This window comes from Falco punctatus (assembly GCF_963210335.1).
Source record: "Falco punctatus genome assembly, chromosome: 7".
Classification (NCBI taxonomy): Eukaryota; Metazoa; Chordata; class Aves; order Falconiformes; family Falconidae; genus Falco; species Falco punctatus.
Genome location: NC_137587.1, coordinates 58250678 through 58273738, shown reverse-complemented (window position 1 = coordinate 58273738; position 23061 = coordinate 58250678). Strand labels below are relative to the sequence as shown.

The 23061-nt window shown below is 42.9% G+C and overlaps 2 protein-coding genes across 3 annotated transcripts in view; both read left to right on the top strand.

The window, feature by feature from the left end:
- The window catches only part of SHC4 (SHC adaptor protein 4), a 35047-nt gene extending 19276 nt beyond the window's left edge, over positions 1 to 15771 (top strand). Inside the window, exons 4-12 of one of the 2 annotated variants that reach the window (XM_080394673.1) lie at positions 611 to 730; positions 2387 to 2440; positions 5401 to 5452; positions 6772 to 6898; positions 8874 to 9051; positions 10435 to 10495; positions 11866 to 12045; positions 13516 to 13769; positions 14527 to 15771. In XM_080394673.1, coding sequence (XP_080250799.1) covers positions 611 to 730; positions 2387 to 2440; positions 5401 to 5452; positions 6772 to 6898; positions 8874 to 9051; positions 10435 to 10495; positions 11866 to 12045; positions 13516 to 13769; positions 14527 to 14682 — 1182 coding nt within the window. In that variant the 3' untranslated portion in view covers positions 14683 to 15771. The remainder of the gene's footprint in view (positions 1 to 610; positions 731 to 2386; positions 2441 to 5400; positions 5453 to 6771; positions 6899 to 8873; positions 9052 to 10434; positions 10496 to 11865; positions 12046 to 13515; positions 13770 to 14526) is intronic. The other variant, XM_080394674.1, reaches the window with a different exon arrangement.
- A 132-nt stretch (positions 15772 to 15903) lies between these two features.
- The window catches only part of CEP152 (centrosomal protein 152), a 29729-nt gene continuing 22571 nt past the window's right edge, over positions 15904 to 23061 (top strand). The window contains exons 1-3 of the mRNA XM_080394654.1: positions 15904 to 18608; positions 19917 to 20039; positions 22715 to 22815. Coding sequence (XP_080250780.1) covers positions 19953 to 20039; positions 22715 to 22815 — 188 coding nt within the window. The 5' untranslated portion in view covers positions 15904 to 18608; positions 19917 to 19952. The remainder of the gene's footprint in view (positions 18609 to 19916; positions 20040 to 22714; positions 22816 to 23061) is intronic.

Here is a 23061-nt window from a genome sequence, read left to right as displayed (position 1 = left end):
TCTGGCTGGTAAAATATCAGAGGCTATTTTTTTGATTGGAAGAAGGAGCTCATTCGCTGGAGGGTTACCTGACTTATTTGATATATGTAAAAAAATCACAACTAAAATGGCAGTGTTTAGTGGGCTGATCACTTATTAAATAACTGGGATGCAATGAGGGGCAACAGCCATGGCTGCTGTTGGGTTGTGTCCAGTAGAACTTACCAATTCCCTTCTGTAACTATGGGGCTTGGGAGGAATGAACTTGTTCCTGAAAAATTAATGTATGAGAGATTTTCTTGATTTACTCGGAAACGCTTTATCCCCAGGAAACGGAGTGGAGTTCAGCAAGAAAACTACACATTCTGAATTACGAAGCCAGCTATAACATTTAGCTCACTGGGATTTTGCTTTAAAACTTTTTTCCCATTATTGACATAAAACCCATGCCTACAAGTATTGTGTTCAAGGCTGATATTTGTTAGAAGATCTATTTGCATTTGATCAAGCCATTGTCCGTGCTCCATTGAAATTCTCAATAAGATATTGTAAAAATCTACTTGACTTTGATGTGTTTCTGCCCCTGACAGACTCAGCTGACAGCCTCTTTCTTTTGTTTCTTTGTTCAAAGCCTCCAGTGAAGTTTCTGTCTTCTGTACTTGGCAAAAGTAACCTTCAGTTTTCTGGCGTGAATATAAAGCTGACCATTTCAACAAGCAGCCTTACTTTGATTAATGTTGACACGCAGCAGGTAGGATACATATAAATCAGTGTCCTTTTCTCTATGCCACTGTATTTTCCTCCTTTTGTGGCTTCTGAAGGAAAGGCTGGGCGCTTCAAAGGGAAAGCAGTACCCTTTAGTCTTCTTGTGGGTGCCTGGTAAAGCTGAATTACATGATGCCTCTGAATTTAAAAATGAGAGCACTTTGGAGGAATTGGACGTGTAGTACATGTCCTTTTTGTTTGTGATGGTGTCTTCCATGGGGAGGGATCCTTAAGCGCTTGGCAGACTGTTTCTCTGTGTGTGTCTCTGGCTGTACAGTGCCTAACAAACAAGGCACTAGTCCTGACTGGAGTTTCTGAGGAGTCCTAGGAAAAAAATGAAATTGATATAAACAATGAGTCAGAGCTTGGCTTTGGTGTTCAGAGCTGTTCTACAGCTGGGTAACGTATATGCATAATCAGTTATACTATGCAAAGTCTCTGGGCTCCATCAAGATGTGCTCCTGAGAGCCTGGATCATGCCCTGGAGCTGGGGTGTGCTTCCTTCTTGGCAGGTGTGATAAGGAGCTTTGTCCTGCCCACATAATGCCCCCATCAACTGTTGGCTTCAGCTCCCAGTGTGATCTCGCCTGGGGCCAGCAGTGGGTTTCACTCCCAGCTGGAGCAGGGGAACATCAGGGAGGTAGTTTTGGCTCACTGGCTGTGGGGAATTACTGACGGGTGCTGATGCTGTGGTGAGTGTGAAGCAGCTCTTGGGGGTTTGCCTGCAGCACAGAGGTCTCCCGTCCCTTGGACCTCTGTGCTAGGAGGGATACGGGTTTATGGCACCGGGTTTCTTGTCCTTTCAGGTACAGCAGCAAAGGGCTTACCTGCAGCAGGTGGAACTCTGGGCTTGGCAGCTAACGGATGGCCCTTCTAACCTGTTCTGTTTGTAACGGGGCTAAAAGCCAGCAGGACAAATCTTCCAAATACACCCATGTACCCGTTCACTGCATGCCCAGGCTTGCAGGGCACTGTCTTGAAATTCTTTCTGTTTCATTACTAGAGCTTTGCAAATGGAAAATCCAGTTTGTTCTATTCGTGCATTGCTGCCATGTTTCACTGTGTTCACATCTGCATAATTTATTGCACTTGATTTTATAATGAAGAACAGTTTGTCTCCTGAGATGAGGTAGTGTTTGAAACCAAGAAAAGCCGATGCTCGATCTGGCTAGTGAAATTTCTGCCAGGTCACAGTTTGGTGCTAGTGGTGAGAGAGAATATGACCGGAGTATTAATGGGGCCTGTTTGTAAAAACACCACCGTTATATACACCAGGCATTTAAATAAAATTGTTGATAATTTTAAGATGAATTAATATCTCAAGACTTTGTAAATGCATCCAGTGTCTCCAGTTATTCCCCTTTCAAGGTTTCATTTAGCTTCAGACTGAGCAGGTTAGAAGTTGGTGGTCAAACTCATTATGAAAACCCTTTAGGGAAGGTTACTCGGGGATCTAGACATTACTAAACATGATTAGGCAGTCTCAAAAATATTCCGATTTTTATCTCCTTCACAGTAGATACGTGCATGTATTAATGGATTGGGTTGTCATGAACTTGCTTGCTCTTTGAAGATATATGCTCTGCTGTTTTCTAAGTGTGTGGCACATAAGCATGTTTAACTAGTTTGTCATGCTTTTCAGATTATTGCCAACCATCACATGCAGTCCATCTCATTTGCTTCTGGAGGTGACCCAGTAAGTATTGATTTATAAGGTACACTTCTGCAGGTATAATGAAATTATTATAAGAATAAAAGTACCTGCAAATACTTTGCTTCATCCCTTCCTATCCCCACAAGCACTAAATGTGCTCCCTGTAATCCAATACCTGTCACAAAAGTGTTCAGCATTGGCATCTCTAAATTTTTAGATGAATTTTGAGTCTAACAAACAGCTTCTATGACACAGAGGTGGCATAACCTTTTTCCTGCAGATACGTGGGTTTTTTTCTCCTAGTATCATAGTCATGAGATCATTGATGTTTTCAAGCAAGAGGTTTTCTGTCCTCTTCCAAACTCTTTATTGCAGTGATTATAAGCAGGGAATTTGCCATCCATAAACATGCCCTATTCTCTGAATCTAGGCAAGCCCAGCCCTGCCAGCATTCTGAATTTCACACTCCATGTGGTAGGAAAACAGTATTTTTTTTAATCGTTTTTTAATTGTCTGCCCTTCAATTTTGTTAAATGCCTCCTGCTCTTGTGCTATCAAACAGGGAAAAGAGGAGGCTCTGGGTCATGCTCTTGATAACGCTGGGGTGGACATCAGATCCAGCTTTGACTGGAAAATGACAGATCTGCCTCTTTGGATTTAGGAGCAGGCAAGGGAAAATAGCTGGGAACTGGCCCTGTGTGGCTGACAGATCTTCTCTGGAGAGCCATGTGGGTGACGTAAGGAGCCCAGCTGCTCAGAGATGCTGCCCAAGCTGCCTGAGAGCCGGAGCTTTCTGGAGCTGGGCTGGGAAGAGGGGAGGGAGCGCGTGTGCAGGCTCTGTGCTGTCGGTCCTGCGCCCAGAAGGGAGGTGCAGCGCGGGCCTGCTGCTGAAGTACCACATCCAGAAAGATCCCGTTTAAAGCTTAAGGCATTTGGGGAGTTGAAGTTCAATTTTCACCTTTAGTTGCCTGTGCTATCCTAATATGCCACACTGTACGATACAGTCCTTGGGCTTTGCAGACCCTTCCTGATGCGGATTTCCAGGTAGCTCCAAGCACTGGTGTGCTGTTGTGCTGAGCATCCCAATGCTTCATTTCCGAATTCCAGCTTTCTTCATAGTTAAACAATTTAAATATATCTTTATGCTGACTTGGTTCTGAAGTATGTACCGAACCCTAGATGTTGGCTGTCTAGTTTGTCTTTATGTAACATTTCCAGTTTGGAAAATTCAGGGATGTGTTTTCAGACCTCTGCTCAGCAGGTTGGCTGAGTAATTCTCCAGGGCACGTTTACATGTTTTTTTGATACTATTATCCTGCATCGTTCTTGTAACAGCGATCCCATCAGATCTCACAGGCTACGCAGGGCTGGGTAAAGATGCACTTGCACACAGATGTGCTGTGAGGAAGGGGCTTGGTGGTGCAGCTGGTGACACTTTTCTCACTGGGAGAATATGTAAGATGGAGGTCTTGCTCAGCAGTGGTAACGGTAAATCTAGTGGCATTTCACATAAGGGGTGGTTTTGGTGGCTTGTTCAGATAACTTTTTAAAATTCCCTTTACCTTTAAAATGGGAGATAGTTTCCACAGAATGTGTCTTTCCACCTGCCCCCACGTTCAGGGTCTAAGTGCAATTCAGTGTTCCTCTGCGCTGTTGAGGACTAGCAATATTCTGCCCAAGAATAAAGCCTGTTCTGGCTTTATTTTGAAGCAAAGTCATCCATGCATGTACATAAACATTTCAAAGATATAAAAATAGCAGGTACTGCTCCAGTTACTTTAGTGTCTAGTTGATCTTTAGATGTAATTTATTTTAAAAGTGTATCCTAAAGTATTTATGAACTTTAAGAAAAAACTAAAAGGAAGGAAATTGAGTTCACTAAATGCATAAGAAATATTTAGCTTGCTTTGTTTTAATGATATTAGCTTAGGAGATTTTAAAAAATTATCTAGGACAAGTTCTGCTGGCCCTAAGACTTGCCTCTTGTGTCATTCATTCTGAATTATTAAATGATTGTTCTTGTGCATATTGCAAATGAGGGCCTTGTTTCCTGCCAGCTGATTGCATCTTCCCTCAAGAGAGTCATGCCTTTAAGCTTCAAATTGCGTTTTCCCCATCCCACCTTAAAGATCCAAAATAACAAAATGCATCTTTAATAATTAAAAGAATGTTATTCATTACCTCACCATTTTTACTATAACACTGAATTATCAAGTGACTCTTTGCTTTTGCAGTGTGACTAGAAATAATAATTTTTCTATTTCAGTTTCCTTTTCAGTTTGACTAGGAAAAGTGAGGATTAGTTCAGTGTTGGCTGGAAAGAGAGTCTGAAACAGGCAACCGATTATATGGAGGTTGTCTGATCTCAGCAGCAGCCTTGAGATGGAGAGTCATTTAACCTGATCATAGCCAGATTAAAGTCGGGCAGCAGCAACTGAGATCAGATACCTATTGTATTCTGCAGTGTTTTAAAGATTAACTTTTTCTAAGATGCCTTCAAAACTCGATCTTCATGCTACACATAGAGAACACTTTAACTTGTCCTTTGCAATATATTAGCAGTGTTTTATCTTGCACTGATACTGCTAAGGACTGTCCCAGCTAAAAGCTGGGACTGGCAGGCACACAGCCCTCATGTGTTACACCGGAGAGGCTTCAAGCTCCGTGGGAGTGGTGGAAGAGAGCAGCATTGCCTGCTGATGAGGAATTACTCCTGGGGCAGTGTCTGGAATATAATACACAGTTTGTTGAAGATGCAAAGAATGCCAAATGGTCTAATGCATTTATTACAAGAAAAAGGTTCCAGGACAATTACTGTGTTGATAGCCACCCGTGTGTCACTGATTTTTCCCATAGCCCACTTTGTTAGTACCTCTGGTTGTTTTCCCGGCAAGAAGCATGCTTTAAAAAGCTGAAAATATATCTCTTTATACTTAATTGCTTTCCTTTGGTGGTAGGGTTGTTCATAATGTCAAATACATTTGTTGTCTTCTTTCCTATAGGATACAACAGACTACGTTGCATATGTAGCCAAAGATCCTGTTAATCAGAGAGGTATGGAAGCAATTTTCAGATTGTTATACATGTTTGTATGATTGCTTTACCAAGGGACTGTTGGAGTTTTAGAACAAGAAGGCTACTAAACAGGTCAATATTCTGTACAATTTCAGACTTTCCTGTGTGGATATGGGTGATGGTTTGAGGCTGTGGCTTTAAGTGTCACGTTCTTTGTGCAGTGAAGTGACAATCCTCAGGTCTGACTGAAGCTGTATGAGCTGCTGGCTCCATGCAGGGGTAGGAGTCTTCCCATGCTTGGCAAGGTGGGCAGCTGCCCTGCTCTGGGTCAGCTTCCAGGTGGGGGAAGGGAAGTGAAGGAGCCTCCTCATCTAACCCAGACTCCAGCGTATGTTGCTGGAAGGCAGAATGGGGATTGCACTTGGGTGTACGAGACCTCCTCCCCTCTGGAGGCTAACCCAGGGGGCAAGATCCCTTTCCATCACTCCCATTATTTGCTTGCAGTACAAGAAAGACTGGCCTGTGGCTGCTTCTTTCATGCCAAACAGTTTTCAGAGCAACGCTGCCGGTGGCTCTGAGGTTGGCAGAGACAGCTCACAGGAGGGCTTACTCTGAGGTGCCATGGATGGCTCAGAAGATCAGGATGTTTTCGGGAGAAGCTGGGCTGGAGCCTTACAGTCTGGCCTGCCACCTCTCTGTAGCTCCATCACCGCTATTTTGACTAACTTGGGGCACCCTGTGGATTCAGCAATAAGTCTCAGTATTGATGCAGGGATGTTCAGACCTCCTGTACCCTGGCAGGCTGCAGGCAGTACTGGCATCTGGCCCAGCACCATCCCCGAGTACCATCTCAGGGTGGCTCCGCAGTGGGGAGAGCTGGTCCTGGGCACAGGACACGCTGCTGGGGTGAGTGTCCTGAGGTTGTGCATGAGAACAAGGACTGGTGGCAGGAACACTGTCTTGCCCCAAGAGAGCCTTGGCCTTGCCCCTGGCTGCCGGAGCCACCCATACTTGTGGTTTTGTGCTGTTTCACATCATAACTGCACACTGGCAGGGCTGGTGCTCTCCCCTGCTTCTGCTTACTGCCAGGCAGGGAGGGAGAAGGAGGGACAGGAGCGCTCCATGCAGGAAGCATAAATGGAGAGTTTCTTTTATTGAGGTGTCAGTTGATACTGTGATTAAAACAATACCTGGAGCAACTTCCTTAACACATCAAAAATCTCACTCTGGGTAATGTCCTAGAGCTATCTAGATGCATAATTTCATGCCCAGCTTTTCTGCTGTAAACAATATCGCTTGTGTCTCTTTTCTGGTATAAAATGCATTTACTTACTTTAATTAAAGGTGTCTCTTTGCAGCATGCCACATCCTGGAATGTCCCAATGGGATGGCGCAGGAGGTGATAAACACCATAGGACAGGCTTTTGAGCTCCGGTTCAAACAGTACCTGAAGAATCCATCTAGCCTGGTTACACCTAATGAAAGGTCAGCACATTCTCAGTCGCTAAACTGGCAGCTTCCTTCTCTTATAATACTTTTCAGGAAAATAATATGCTCTGAAGAGTGATCTACAGATAAGATGCTTTGACCAGTTTTCTGGACATACTCTGATTGTAATATATGCTGTACGTACAGAGTATAATAGACTAAAATTAGCTTATTTCAGTAAACTCCATTGATTTCTGTGACATTCGCACAGGTGCATCACACAGAATTTAGCTGGATTGTTCCTTAGCTAAAACAGCCTTAAGTCATGCAAGTAAGTTGAACAAATGTTCAAATTACTCCGCCCAAGTAGGTTCAGCTCTGTAAGTACTGTGCATACGTGTGTGCGCACACATACTGAGCTTGGTCCTGACCCATGCCAAGTGTAGGCTTGCTGCAGCTGTGGAAAGTGTGGGGTGGGGAAAAAGCCATTGTAATTCACCGCTCTGCTACTCTGCTCATGTCCTGGCAGCAGCCTCAGATTCCACCAGCCTCATGTACTGAAACAGCCACTGCTTGGTGTTTTAAAGGATGAAGCCCTGTCCTCTGCATGTTGCTTGAAATATAAGGCCTAGATTAATTTCTGGACTGCAGTTCCCCATTTCAATTACCCTTTTTCCATTGCACTGGGGACACAATTGCTCTAATTTATGGCTCTCCTCACAGGTTAGCCATGTCTATTTTTCTCAAATCTTTTCTTTACTGTAATGCCAAATTTGATTGCTTGCTACTTCCCACAAGCAGGTAAAGCAGTAACACTGCTTAACTGCATCGTGGGCACCGGGACTCACTGTGCAGGCGGTGTCACTGGTACGGTGCCTAAAGCAGTGCCACAGAACTGGTAACAGCAGCCCCAGCTCCAGTTTATATTGGTTTCAGTGTATATAATGGTTCTTGCCATTCCACTGCTAATACTGGTCTGTTTTCCCTGGGGACAATAACCAGAAGAAGAGCCTTTCCTCTGAAGCTGCGAAGTTATGCCACAAGTAAATTGGAGCAAGGAGAAATGGAAGAGGCGAATTAGATTCCCTCCTTGAGCCCAACCTGCAGCCAGCCTCAGAGAACCGTCCTGGGGCAGAGGAGTCGGATATTGCTGTGTGAATGAGTCACTCGCTTCCAAACTACTATGAATCACATAATCAAATACTTGCACTGCTTATCACATAATCAGCTACTTGAACTTTATCTCTTTCCTGCTCAAGGCCTTTTATCCAATTATGTTCTTGTTAATCAGAGAACTAAGATTTGAGATGAGCTTTTTATTTCAGGACCGGAGACAGTACAGGAAGCACCTATCTATTTTGCAGCATATCAGCTGTACATTTAAACTATCATCGTTCTGGTTTAGCTGAAGAAAAACATTGGGTGCTCTATTTTGTGTCATTCGGTGTTTTCTTCAAGCTGAAACAGAACAGTTATATTGATTATGATTATTAAAATTGGGGTACCTTCCACTCAAACTATTATTTTTTTTTTGTATCAGGATTTGACTTCCTAAAATGGCTGCATGCTTTTCTAACTAAATGCCATGAGGTTTTACTTCTCTCTTGAAAGTCTTATGTGTGTGTCCATCCTGCAACGCCTAGATTTATACAGTGGAGACAAGAAGCCAGAGGAATTAGTTTTACCATCTGCATTTTGGACACCTTAGTGAATGATGCATTGGCACTCTTCTCTGTTTCAGTAGATGGCTCATATATTTTTCAAGTCAAAGGAAAAGGGATGTGGGCTGTCTGATGCTAAGACAGTGACTGTACTTCCCTACATCCCAAACTGTGATGACTCCATATTTAATTCCGGAAGAACTAATTGGAAAAATAAACAGCTCTGAAAGTTCAGGCCCAAAGCCCTTTATAGTCTCCGTATGGCTAATATGTGTATTGTGTGATGCACAGACACTGGGGATGTTTGCCTACACTAGAAAGCAGTTGATTACATCACTTGTGCTTTTTTTTCCCCCCCCATATTTTTTCAGTGAGGCAGCAAATGCTAATGGATCAGCTGGGAATTCACAGGAGAGGGAGGATCATGAATATTACAACGAAATTCCAGGGAAAGAGCCTCCCACCGGTGGAGTGTTAGACATGCGAATGAAAGTGCAAACAGACCAAAGGGCTAACTGTCTTATACAGTGCAAAAAGCAGCATTGCTTGGTAAGTACAGCATCTTCTGGGATAACAGTTCGCTGCCTATTATGGGAATGAATAATAAAGAGTTACTGTGGTGTAAAGCATGGCACTAACATTAGAACCAGGTCCTGATTATCTTGGGAAAAGGTTTTTTTTAGGCTAGATTTAATGATGCTTAGTACATAATTGAATCCCAAAGCACTTTCTAAATATTAACTGCTTTGTCCTTAGAGTACTTTTAGGAGATCAAGTAATATTCCCTTGCTCACATGTTAGATGTGAGAAGAAAATAGATACAGATTTAAATGGCTTGTCTGAAAGGACATTTGTGAAATCTGGGACCTCCTGGCTCCTGATTCTGTGATCTGATAAATATTTCATTCTGTCCATTATGCTCTACAACCTATACATACAACATTAACTGATTGCAATGTATGTACAACATTAATTACCCTTGGAGGGTTTCCAGAGGCTCTGTTAAATCAGCCACAGCAGCAAAAGATCCATATATCTGTGGCTCTTTTCTGGGATAGTGGGGAATGAAAACCGATCAGTCAGGGAGTAAAACCAGCAGAGTTCAGACTGGCTGCACAGACTTCAGAGCCTGCTGTGTGAGTTCTTGGAAACAACAGCATTTCCCGACTCGGGGAAGCTGGCACCACTGCTCTGCTCAGAGGGAGCACACTCAGATGTGCCTGCTGGAATCCAGTTGGTGCTGTCTAAAATGTTGGCGCTGGCAGCTGTTATTTGTCTCTGGTGGCAGCTGCTCCTAGGTTCTCGTGCGAGCTGCTCCATCCATTTGTCACTTGGTTAACCTCCACCATATCCCCCATCTCAGCTGTGGGCCTGGTGGTCTCTCCCTCCCCCACAGTTCTCCAAAAAGACGTTTGACTATACGCTGAGAGCGCATTTGAAGCTTGCCAGAATTGTTGCAAGGAGTTGCCCTGCAGCACATTAAGTGCAAATGCCTTTTTTCCGTGAGTTGTTACTTTTTGTTTTGCCTTTCAGTTCTGATGACCTTCTAATGCTGCTCAGACAACTTGATGACCATTTCACTTTCAAACCATGATGTCTGTATCATTTCTCCTTGTTTTTATTGCAAGGAACGTTTATAAGAAAAAACTGAACTTTATTACCTAGGAGTTACGCTGCATATACTAAACCTTAGATACATAACTGGGCAGTTAATGGCCTCTGTGAGGTTGGCATGTGTCCAAACAGGATACCCTGTAGAAAGAAGAGTATCAGCATGAAATATGAAGTGTTATTTGATGAGGTGGGACTTTCTGGGTGAAGAAGATACGTTTAGTTACCTGTATCCCAGTTAACGGGTGCATGGATGTTTTAAAGTTATCTGATGTTTCTAAGGGACTACTTTATGTGACTGTTTTTGCAATTTTTCTACAGACAGGCAGCCCAGCATTCATCAATATATATGAAAATTGTCCAGAAGAAAACAAAACTCTGGGTATGTACTCTCTTTTTCTTCTCACGCATATGGAGAATTAACAGAGGCAGACTGCCTGGAAGAGCTGCCCCTTCCTTGGCTTTTGATACAATGGTGAAAAGTGTTCTGCTTAGCGGGTCATTTCTAGTTCCCTAGATAAAGGACAGACAAAAAGGCCTTACAGCTTTTCTGAAGGCCACTAATCTATCTTCATGTCTGCTGGCAGACTTACTCATTTTACTTGTCATGGTGCCCTACAGTAGCTCTTTGTCTTTTTATTCTTTCATACTCTTTGTTGTTTTATTGCCTTTCATAGTCTTTGAAAAAGGAAGATGCTTTGTTGCTTATCGGTCTCTGAAAATGCCCATTCCCCCTACAAATGCTCAATGAGACCCAAACCATTGGCATCAAGGTGGTTGTTCCAACAGAGCCTGTACCCTTCCTTATAGCGTCACTGGCTTCTTGGTGCAACGGTGTCCTTCCCCAGCCTTGGGGGGAAGCTTTGTGCCCAAGATCAGTTTGCCTTCACCAAAACCTGCTCTCCAGGACACCAGCCTCCATCCCTTTCTGGACTTCCCTTGCCATAGCTGATGCCCTGAGCGCATTTCCTCAGCATCTCTTTCACTGTACAATGAGGTCCTTTTTGAATTCCCACCTGCACCACTCTGAAGCAATCCATTACACAGTCTGCAGGGGGATAGTTTAGTTTCTTGTGTTATTTCTCATTTAAGGAAAGGAGAATCAAACGGTTCCCACAAAGAGAGGGTGAACAAATAAAAGAATGAATGAATAGATCTATGAATAAAATGTTTGCTGAAGAGCAAAAATATGCATGCTATTTGGCTGCTGCAGTGCTATTATTTTCATACCCTGCAGGGGATATTCTGTTACCCTGTTCATAGGCTTGGATCCTAACCTGACAGATGTGGCTTTGGCTCTCCAGGCAGAGCCACAAAGCGCCAACCTCCTCCATCTTCCCTGCTCCACCAGAATAGCAAGAGAGAATTGTTCAGCTTCCCACAGGCTTTTATTGTGGTGCAGAGGGGAAGGAAAGGGTTTTGCAGCGAACAACGTATATGGCTTGTGTCTCTGTAGAGTCATATTAATAATTTCTTCTCAATCAGTGGGGGGTTTACTGCTGACACTGTTTGAAGCAGAACTGAACCAGCGTGGAACATTTTTGAAAACTTCATTCTAACTCATTTTGGATAGTGTACCTTGTGCCTTCTAGCCATAAGGAAAAATGAGTTCATCTGCCATTGTTCTTTTCCTTCTGAATGACTTAGTGGGATATATAAGAACAGTGTTCCTATTTCAGCTTTTACAGTTATTTTAACTCGAGTTTAAAAAAAAAATAGAGGAAATCTGTGCATACTATATACTAATTGCAGGTAATTGTGGTGAAAGATCACAGAAGACAAAAAAAGAGGCAACATTATTGAAGCCTGCCTACAAAACAGATCTTTTTGATGATCCGTGTTACATCAACACACAGACCGTGCAGTCTGCAGTCTGTACAGCCCGCGGTACAGCAACAACACAGACCCATGGGAGCCCACTGCGTCAGGCCAGTAGGTTCCCATTGCAATACCGTATCTTTCTAAGCTTTGAAAAGAGGGGGTCTTGTCATCTGTGCTCATGGAGAAAGATTTTGGTTTCCCCGTAAGAAATATAGAAAAGATGGGGGAAGAAATCCATCCTGGTTGGGTTTTTTGCTGCTTAAATTCAAGACAAAGGGGATTAAAGAGTAACAATAGTGATGTTAAGCAAGCAGAGTAACCTTTCATCTTCTGTAGTTGACTGATACAATAGTGTTCCACAAGTAATAATAAGAATGTCTTTAAGATGATATGAAAGCTTGGGACTGCACCATACCTCAAGGAGGAGGGTTCTCCTGTATTCTCAAGTTCTTAGCCACTCTAAGGTAGAATTGGCCTCAGCTGCCTCTTGCTTCACAGGCGGTAGTGTTTAATTGACAGCAAGGTCAATGTGAGATCGTTATGAGAATCTTTTCTTAATTCTTGCAGAACTGACCATTGAATCTCATCCAACAATTTCTAAATCAAACTGTTTGATCAGTAGTATCAAATGCATGTCAAATTAAATCTTGACTTACAGACTCAGTGGTGGATATCCATTAAAAGCCTATATAGCTGCTACTGATTGTCCGCATTATTGAAAATACTTGGTTAGCTTTGCCTTTTATGGCTTCCCACTGCTTGTTTTCTCCATCAGAGTTGGCCTCGCACAAGAAAGTGGGCAAAGGTCTGGACAGAATTTCAGTAAAGGAGATCTGTGACCACTGAGACATCTCCAGCCCAGGGCTGTATCATACTCTAAAAGGAACAGGCCATATCCCGAGGAGCCTTAGGTTGCACAATTCCATTGAAGAAGTGGTATCCTCTTATTTTCCTTAGAAGAATCCTGCCTGTGAATCATTTGCAGTTTGACTGGCTATATCCCAAGCCATTCAGTTTTGTTAGTACATTCAGTAATTGTTTGCTTTTTCACAGCAGATGCACCATGCTGTAATCCTTCCCTTCTGGCTATGTTGACCATGTTGTCTCACATTCCTGCACATAGCTGGAGCTACTCAACATGACTCTCCCAATGATCCATGACAATATCTTCAGAGCTTGTTAAGGAAGAAGGAAAAACTAGATTTTAAAAAATAAAGCAGCTAAACCCCGGCAGTAATCTTGTTTTTACAGGGAAGATTTTACTTTTTAATACAACCAAAGAAATACAAACCCAAAACAGTAGAGCATCAGAAAAATTCCTGTTTCCAATCCCTGTTGCCTAGCGACCCAAGGCTTCCCATCTAAGGTATGGGAGGAGATGGTGTGATAATTTTACCTAATGCACTGGAGGGTTGTGAGCATTCATGTGTGCAAATTATTACAGTCTGTAAGGTTGGTTTGATTACAGCTTCAAGACTGAACAATTTGGATTTTTTAAAAGCTAGAAAAAAGTGTCTTGCATCCTTTTAGAATGTAGTTCCAGGTGAAGTGTCCAATACATTCCCTTTCATTTGATTTTAGAGTTACCGGAAGCTGTTCTGCAGAGTGCCACAAGCAACACAGCTGGTCTCTGTGTTCCGCCGCAAATAAAGCAACAGCTAAAGAATGAAGATTGTTACCATGGCAAATTAAACAGGAAAGCAGCAGAGAGCCTCTTAGTAAACGATGGGGATTTTCTGGTGCGAGAGAGCACAACGTCACCTGGTCAGTACGTCCTCAGTGGACTTCAGGGAGGGCAAGCAAAGCATCTGCTCTTGGTGGATCCTGAGGGCAAGGTATGAACATGTCATATACTGAAATTTCAGGGCTGCTCAGATATTTCAGCCAAACTGCACGGGTGCATTCCACAAAACAGAACTGATCAGATTCCATCTAGTTTAATTTAGTGTAGCCAGTAACTTCAGTAGGTTGGAAAATTCAATTTAAGAACTTCCAAGCACCAAAGTACCATGGAAATAGAAGCGAGGTACTTAAACACTGTTGTTAGTCCAGCTGCTGATAATTACTGTATACACTTAATACATCCTTTGAGCCGTTGTTATATTGCTAGAAAAATAACCCTAACATTAAATAATGGATTTGATTAGTAACACACTTCTGGAAACAGAAAAAGTAGAGCTGGTTTGTCGTCACTTGAATTCTACTTGCTTCTGCTCAGGGCTAGAAGAGCACTTGTGAGCGACATCTCTCAGAGGAGAAAGTAAATGAGAAAAGTAAGCCTCGGTGGGATTTAGGGGAAAATATCTCTTTTCTGTGGAGAGAGAAAAAAAAAAAAGAAGGTTATTTCATTCCCCTTAGCAGCATCAGCCCAGTTCTACATACATGCAGTCTTCTCTGCTTTTCTTCTCTGCTTTTTCACGTCAGCTAATCGTAGGTCAAAGGATAGGTCTGAGCTGCTGCCTACAGCCTAATGATCCTGCTCCAGTGAGTTTGGTGGCTTAAATGCCTTTTGGCTGCAATGCGCTAGGCTCATGTCCAGCCAGTTACAAGCGCAATCTAACCATAAGTATATTCTTTTGCTTCTTTCATTAGGTGAGAACCAAAGACCATATATTTGATAGTGTGGGTCATCTTATTCAGTATCACATGGAAAATAATTTGCCAATCATCTCTTCTGGAAGTGAAGTGAGCTTGAAGCAGCCTGTGAGGAAAGAAAGTAATGTGGGACACATGCAATATCACAAATAATCCCTCGGATCTCACAAGTCCCAAGACAATTCATATCTGAAAACTGCATTGAGAACTTTCTATTAGGAAGACAATTCAAAAAAAGTATAGACTGCACTTTCTGCTGCTGTTCCAGAAGATACCCTCTTGTGTGTGTATGTATGAATATATGTATATGTGTATATCTATGTAGATCTGTAGAGATCAACAAGCATAGCTATATAGATATATATAATCTTAATCTTAACAAAATTACACCTTCCGAGTGTGAGATTCATTTGTGAGAAGGTATTTTAGACATGCACAAATGTCACTTTCAAGGTCATACTGAATCAGTAACTATTTAAAAGCACAATTAAACCTCTACATGCAAAAGCTCACTTGAACGAACTGCTGGAACATTAGTATGTGCCTTTTAGCATAGAAATATTGGAAATGAGTATTATTTATACTGAATTAGTTTTGGGTGGTTAAACAAACATGTCTAAGCTTTTAACTATTTGCCAAAACAAATACAATTTGAATATTACTAAAATGTCATCTGCTTTCGATAGACACTAACAATTTCATTTTGCTTGTAATAGCACTTTACTAGCAAGTAATGTTTGAAATGAATAGCGTACACAATACAGAAAGGTTGTCTGGTTTCTTAATCATTTTTTGTCACTGTCGGATTACTCAAAGATTTGAGATTATGCAACATTTACAAAGGTGAAATTAATATATGTAATAATTTTGGAATAGAACTTGTTAAAGGACAGGCATGCTAGATCCTAATATTTTTGTCTTGCATATGATTTTACTATTATTACCAATTAATACTGGAGACATCTTTTTTAAAGGTAGGCTAAATATTTTTTCATTGATTACATAGTTGTTTACAGGCTAGAGAAGCTGAACAAAACTAATGATACATTTTGAGAGAAAACTATTTAAAAGACTGTTTGAACTTTGCATGTGCCCTTATATTTGCTGTTCTTTCCAAAACAACGTATTATTTTCCCTTCCTTCATGTAGAGTCCATTTGTTCCTAAACATGGAAAAAAGTCTTTTAAAAGAAACCTATGAATTGTTTCGCCACAATAAATACTCCAAATATGAACAATCCTATATTCAGAGTGAACAGTGATCTCTTGGGCTTCCTGTTGAGGAAGCAGTGATTTAATAATTAACTGAAGAAAGGCAGCAGGGATTTAGGGAATGAACTGGTAGTCTGGGTGATGGCCTGAGAAAGTTGTCCCTTTAAGATAAGCAATGTCTTCTGGCATAAGCAGGGACATTCTCTCTGTCTCCCAGCACACTGGCTCAGTTCCATAAGGCAGACAATTGTTGTGGAGTTCAGCAATTGCTGGAAGACTTGACTATTAAAAAATACATTCTGTTCTTTTGCGTGTCTTCATATTAAATGGGACACTACAGTAAGAACCCTGTCATCTAGAAAACAAGAGGGGTCATATACTCATGAGATTACTGAAGACATAAGCTTCCTTGGAGGGGAAAATACGATGTAAAGAGCCACGCTTGGAGCTGACTAAAAAACATCTTTATTTGTATCTTCAGCTAATAGGCATAAAATGTATTTCATTCCTTCAGAATAACATGATTAAAATACCAATTACATATACTGAGAAGCTTTAAAACAGTAGCAGTTGATTTCCTTGCCCATAGTCTGGCATTATTGCTACCTCAAGCCCTCAGATGAGAAGCTCAAGTTTATGCCTGTCCTGTCCTATGCAAGGTTTTCACCTGTGACAAAGGGCCCCAACGAGAGTCATGGTCAAGTTTTGTGCCACTGTAAGGACCGCTGGCAAGAAACTGTAACATTAAATCCCTGCATAGTATCATTTCTATTCTCAGATCTTACCAAACTTCATAACGTGCTTGCCATGACTTTGCTGAGCGAACAGTGACGCAAAAATAGCTGCTTCTGAGGCATGTTAAGGGGAGCAAAGGACCTGCATAGGGTGGTTTTGATTTTTGCATCAAAGCTGGGTTTTATGACAGGTCACAGAAAGAAAATGTGCAGAGCTCCATCTCTGTTTTTAGTACAAATCAAAGTTACTAGGGACTAGAATAATAGCATTTGGAGTTGTGATACTGAGATCAAAGTTGTATGACTTTGCCAGTCAAGATGCTGACTTAGGGCCTTTTTTTGACTTCAATTTCCACTTTACCAATGCATAAAAACATTCAGAGCCAGTGTGTGATGTTTGGATCGCAGTATGATGCAGTCTAAATCTCCCTCTTTGAATATCACTACCTTAAAAAAAACACCAGAAGCTTTGTTTTGTTGCTTCTGCATCTTTTGTATGTGTCTGAAGCAAAACTGTGAAGGGAAGAGGGGAGCTAATTGGGTGCTGGTGCCGTAAAGTATCTCAAAATCTCTTGATTTGAAAGCAAAGAATCCAACTAGTTACAGATACATTTCAAACACAACACATCCATGCATTACAGACACCACGTGTTTTCCTAGAATTAATAACATTAATTCTTCTGGAGCCAGAAGCAGGAACTCAGTTTTTTGTTTCTAACATTTATATGCCTTCACTTAGTGATTAATGCTGCTTTTAGACTCTGGATCAGCAATCTCATGTCAAGTACACCATCAGCTCCTGTGTGGAAGTCTTAGAAGAAGTAACTATGCTAAAAAGAAAAAAAAAGTTATCTGAATTTTGGAAAGTTTTCCAAATTACTGTTCTTGACAAAGTTAATATGAATTTTCAGGCGCGTTTAGACTTCTCTTTTAAGAAAACATCTTTTCATGCCTGAGGAGAATTGGTTAAGCTGTTCTAACAGTTACTAGAAACCCTTGGGAAAAATAACAAATTTTGCCTATACTGTCGCATTTACAAGGCATAGTACGTCCATTTGTTTTCAAAGCTCCTATAAATGTCACAGAAGCACATTAACACACCTATCTGTTTGCTTCCATCAATAAAAATGTTGCACCAGATGACCCACACGCCTCTCTCCTGCCACAGCTTCCATCTTCTACTGCCGCTGAGGGCGTCACCAGATGGAGCTATTACACGCCTCCGTTTCTGAACACTCCTTGTTCGAAAACCCTGGTTTATTTTGGTTTGTGTTTTTTTTTGAACGCTTGCTACCGGCAATTCCATGGAAGAAGCTTGTTCACTCAGATACATTTTTAATTTTTTATTAAAGGAAGCCCTGGAAGCAGAGCGGCTCCCTGAGCACCCCGGGGAAGGCTGCTTGAGCGCGGCCTGGCTGCTCCGGCGCTCCCGTGGGGCTCCACCGGGTAAAAGCAAACCCCCTCCCGCCGAAGGGTCTCCTTTGGTGCGGGTGGGCCCGGGCCGAGCTCTCCGGTGCCTTGCGCCATCACCACCCCGCTGCCCCGGCGCAGCAGGCCGCTCCCTCAGGGGCGGCTGCCTGTGAGGCGAGGGCGGCCACCCCCCGGCCACCCAGCCGCTCTACAACGAGGGGTGCTCCTGCCGCCAGCTTCCCTCAAGACGCTGCCGTGAGGGCCAGCCCCCGTCAGGCGGCGTCACCCCGTCGGGCTGCGGCCTCACGGGGGCATCTCTCGTTGCCAGGCAACTGCCACGTCTCGCTGCGAGATGGCGCCGCCGACACCTGCGCCCGGCTCGCTCCCAACGTCACGGGGAGGCCCCGCCCCTCCGCCAAAAGGATACAGCCATTGGTCGACGGCTCGGCCAATCAGAGAGCCGGGCATCTTCCCGCTGCCATGCGCGCCTGCTTTCAAACAGTCGGCGGAGGCGGGTTTGCAGCGCAGCCGAGCGCTGCTGGGGCGGGGCGAGCGCGTTCCGCCTTCCCGCTCTGCGGCGTGCGGCGGCGCTGCTGCTGCGCCCGCCGATTGGCGCCCGCGGCTGTCAGTCAGAGCGGCGGGCGCTGGGTTCGGTTGTCATGCGGAAGAACGGCGGGTAGGCCTTTGTTGTGCCCGGGGCAGGCGGGCAGCCGCGGCGGCTCAGGTGAGTTTCGGTGTTCGGGAGCGTGCTCTGCCTCCTCCTCCTGCCCCGCGGAGGCTGGGGCGAAGCCGGCTCAGGAGGCTCCAGCGGCAGTCGCTTCCGCGCCGTGCTTAGCGGCAGTCGCCGTCCCTGCCGGCGCCGCGCCACCGCCGTGAGGGCCTGAGCTGGTGGGGCCTGTGTACAGACGCGGCCCGTCGTGACTGCCCGCCGCTCGTACGGGCCGTGAGGCGGCGGAATGGGGCTCTGTCCCGTCGCCCGGATGCCTCAGCTCCGGGGGCTGGGAAGGGCTTTAAGGGGAGCCGGGAGGGTGCTGTCGGGGGGTGGGTGGTCGCCTGCGGCTGGCGCGGGGCTGGGGGGAAGATGGCCGAGCCGCCTCGGCGGTGGCGGGCGGTCGCGCTGTGGGAGCTGGTGTTTGGGGCCGCGCACGGAGAGCCAGGCACTGGCGCGGCTGGGGCTCCTGCTGACTGGGTTACAGCGTTTCCTGGAGCATCTGTGGGCAACCAGGTCCTTTAAATGTAATGAAGTGACACGTTATGTCCTCTAACTTGAGGATAATGCCATTGTAAAGCTTCGTACTGAGCGAAGGCTCCAGCATGTGTGACACCTGTATGCCCAATGAATGTGCCATTCTGTAAAATCTTCATCAATCATTTCTGTTTCGTAACTGCCTGTCAGGAGCATCTCTTCATTGGGGATTAATTTATCTTGCAACCAAGTGTGGGCCAGCACTTGCACACTGTGGCTTACTGCAAACTCATTGCAGACAAGGCCTTGGGAGTCTAAGTCTCCTCGTTAAGCAGTTAAATCTGGAACTGACACAATACTTTTCATATTTCCGTGATACTTTTCCTGTTTTTCCTATCGGAGGTATTATCCAAATGCACAAGCAGCGGCGTACTTTAAATATTTAGTACAAAATGTAGGTACACTTTGTAACAGTTGAATATGTATAGATTGAGATGCAAACGTGGACAGAACTATCAACATGTATTACAGCATATGTATGACATACAGTGTCAGAACTTGAAGAAAATAATGTCTGGTTGGGAGTGATCTTCAATAATTTAATAACGTCAGCATATGAAAAGGCCAAATAGTCAGTTTTAAATGCTGTAACCTTAGAAGTGTGTAGCATTGGATATACTGCAAAACAAAAAGCTCAAGTGAATGATATAGGTAATGTGTAATGTTTCTTTCAAAAAAATCAAGCAACTTCTGTGTGTGTTTGGCTACTTAATTCAGGAAATGAGTGTGGTACTTTTTGGTACCCTCCAACTTTTACTCATGTGATATTTTCCTGTCTTGCAGTAGGTTTTGCTGGATACTCAAAAATATTATTAGCAAACAATGTCCCTTGACTTTGATAGTGGAGCTCTACAAACACAACATGATGATGAAGACTATGACCAAGAGGATTATGCAAGAGAACAAGAGGTGAAAAAAATCAATAAATTACTTAATCTGAAGACTTGTGTATCTATCTTCTTTACATTTCTCTCATTTTAGTGTCTTTTTAAAAAATCAAAAAGTTTTATGCTGTTTTTGTTAAGAGCAAAACAGAATGCAGACTGTGCTTTGCAAGAGTGGTGTAAAGAGTGAAGACATAATGAGATGCTGCAATTTAAGAGCCTTGCAATGTCATTTGTAGTGGCTGGATGACTGGTAGTCCTTGCCTGTGCAATAGATCAAATGCAAAAGGCTGGTGTCACCTACATTTTTTTTATTTCTTGACTTTTTCACTTACTACAAATACTTCGAAAGCAACAGCTCTCTTTCACTTGAAAATTTGGTTAGCCTAGAAAAAAATGAGAAATTACTTTTAAAAATCTGATTATAAATTGCATACTTTAATCTCTAGAAAAAATATATTAAAATGTTTTGGGATTTCTTTGAAGTTGAAATATTTTGAGTGTTTCTGTTCTTTTTGTTTAATAAGGAGAATTGGCAAAATGTGTGTTTAACATGAATAAGCATAATGGTTTCTTATAGGGTGGTAAGTTATGTTGAAGCCAAATAAGGTCCACAATACATACTTCAGGGATTACTGTCTAGAGTGTAGGTAATGTAGAGATTAATGTTTGCAAAAATGTGTTGTAGAATGATAGCTGTACATCTTGGAAGTATACTACTTCAAATGCTGTAGGGAATGTGTCTGTTCCAAACCTTTCTACTCAGACAGAGAATCTTGTGCTAGTGCAGGAGAACAAGTAGTGAAATCATTGTAGGGTTATTACAGTGGGTGAGCGAGAGAGTGCATAAATAGGATTGTAAGTTCAGTGTTGAGGAGAACATCCTTTCTATAAGGAGAGGCTGGGAGAGCTGGGACTGTTTAGCGTGGAGGAAAGGTGCAGGGAGAATGTCATCGGTGTGTATAAACACCTGAAGGGAGGATGTAAGGAGAATGGAGCCAGGGTTTTTTTTGGTGGTGCCCAGTTGACAGGACAAGAGGCAGTGGGAACAAACAAAGCAGCCCCTTTGGAGTAAGTTCTTGGTAATCCTTGTAGATCATGTATGTTCTGGGGCAAGGTGGGATTCAAAAAACTGTATGTGTAGATGTATCAGTGGGATGTGACTTTTAGCCTGCTAAAAGGAGGCTAAAACACAGGCTGTGCTGTGTTTCCTGATCAAGTTGTAATCCAAGACTTTCTTTGTTCAAGTTTTCTGCTACAGCAAATTGGGTGGGGTTTTTTTTCTTGAAAATTGGAGAGATCTACATGGTAGGAGAATACTTTGACACTAACTTAAGAATTGGGCAATTCTTACCCATATCTGGAGTTCTGTGCTAGCTAACCTGGTAGGCTGAGCTTGTTTCAGTATGAACTCTTATGATGATGTTTTGTGAACTGTGTATGTGCTGCTTTCTCTTGATCTAATTTCCAAAGCAGTGCAAGACCAGAAAAACCCATGGTGCTTGAGTATGTCCTTGGTTGCAAGTAGGGCAAAGGAAAGATCTTCAGTGAATGATGCTGCCTTTCCTGCTTCCTGGAGCTGAGATACAATAAATCTAAAGTATGCTCTGATGATAGGAAAACCTTTTTCATGCCACTAGTGAATTTCTGGGAACAAACTTTTAGTTCTCTGTTGTCTTACAGACACTTAGAAAAGTTGTCCTTAACTTCTCACCTTTCTTTTGGCCTTAGAGAGCATCTAAAATCCATCTGAGAGAATGTGGTATCTTTAATAAGATAAACTTTTTGTAAGTGATAGTTTTTGTTTGTTTGGGGTGGGGCAGTGCGTGTTTTTTAAAAAAAACCAAATAAAAAATGAAAAGCTAATAAGGTATTTAGTATGGGCAGCTAATGTTTCTGCTCTTATTAATACATGCTTTGAGAGTTTAGAGAAAACCAGGGTTAGAGTTCAGAAGCTGCATGTAGTAACTGAATATATTGTGTAGTTCTCAAGTCACCTAATAAGAAAAAGAAAGTGCATAGCTCAGATCTACAATAAACCCAATATGTGGCCTCATATCAAAGCCTGTTTGAAAACTGGAAGAGGTATATTCTATATAGGAATCCTTAGAGCAAGGAAGTTCAGGTGGGTTTGGGCTGTGGCTTTTTTTCAGTGGCACAACTTTCTGTTTTCTGGATTAGAATTGGTGGTATTTTCTGCTGTTCATGTCCATTTGCTTGGTGACTTCATCTGAACACGTGAGCAGACCACTAATCATTGCAATGATGGCTTCTTGCATCTGGTAACACTGACTGGCAAGTTCTTACCTGGATTTCAATTTGGACTCCTTGGCAAGAGCATGTTTTCGATGTCTCTTGCCTGGAATTTAGGGAGGAGAAACCTTGGCATGATTCATTTGCAGTTCATTCTTCAAAAGTAGTCTTGCCTGGGACTTACCTATCTGGTGACACTTCTCTTGCCTCTTTCTTGGTGCAGCTCTTTTTCTTAACAAGTTTGCCAGAAAAATCATTTGGCTGGTACTCTAGTCTATTAAGCATTCTGTGGCACAAGTCTCAGTGAATTCCAGTGTTGTCCTTCCTTAGAGAATAAAACCAGAATTTTGGGCAAGTGTCTTACTTTGCCTAGCTCTCTCTGTTGGGATTGAACTTGTGTGCATTCTCTTGAAAAGCATATAACAAATGTTTTTTGTTCTGCTTTAGTTGCAACAGCTATTGACAGACCTTCCCCATGATATGCTGGAGGACAGTGGAGACCAGCTCTCCAGCTATTCGGACTGTAGCATTCATGAAACGGAGCAGCAGTAAGGCATTTTGCACCATCTTTTTTATTACTTATGTTGTGCTTTTGAGAATAAATCAAAATCTCAGCTGATGAGTTGTAGTCCAAGCAAATTTACTTGCAATCCAAGTAAAAGGGGAGCTGTAATGCAGTTTTGGCAGTATGGTTTGTGTTCCATGAGAAACAGACTAGATGCCACTTAAATTAACAAAGAGGTGGTTTGCTTTGTTTTTGTTGTTTTCCTGAAGTTATAAGTACATGGTTAAGC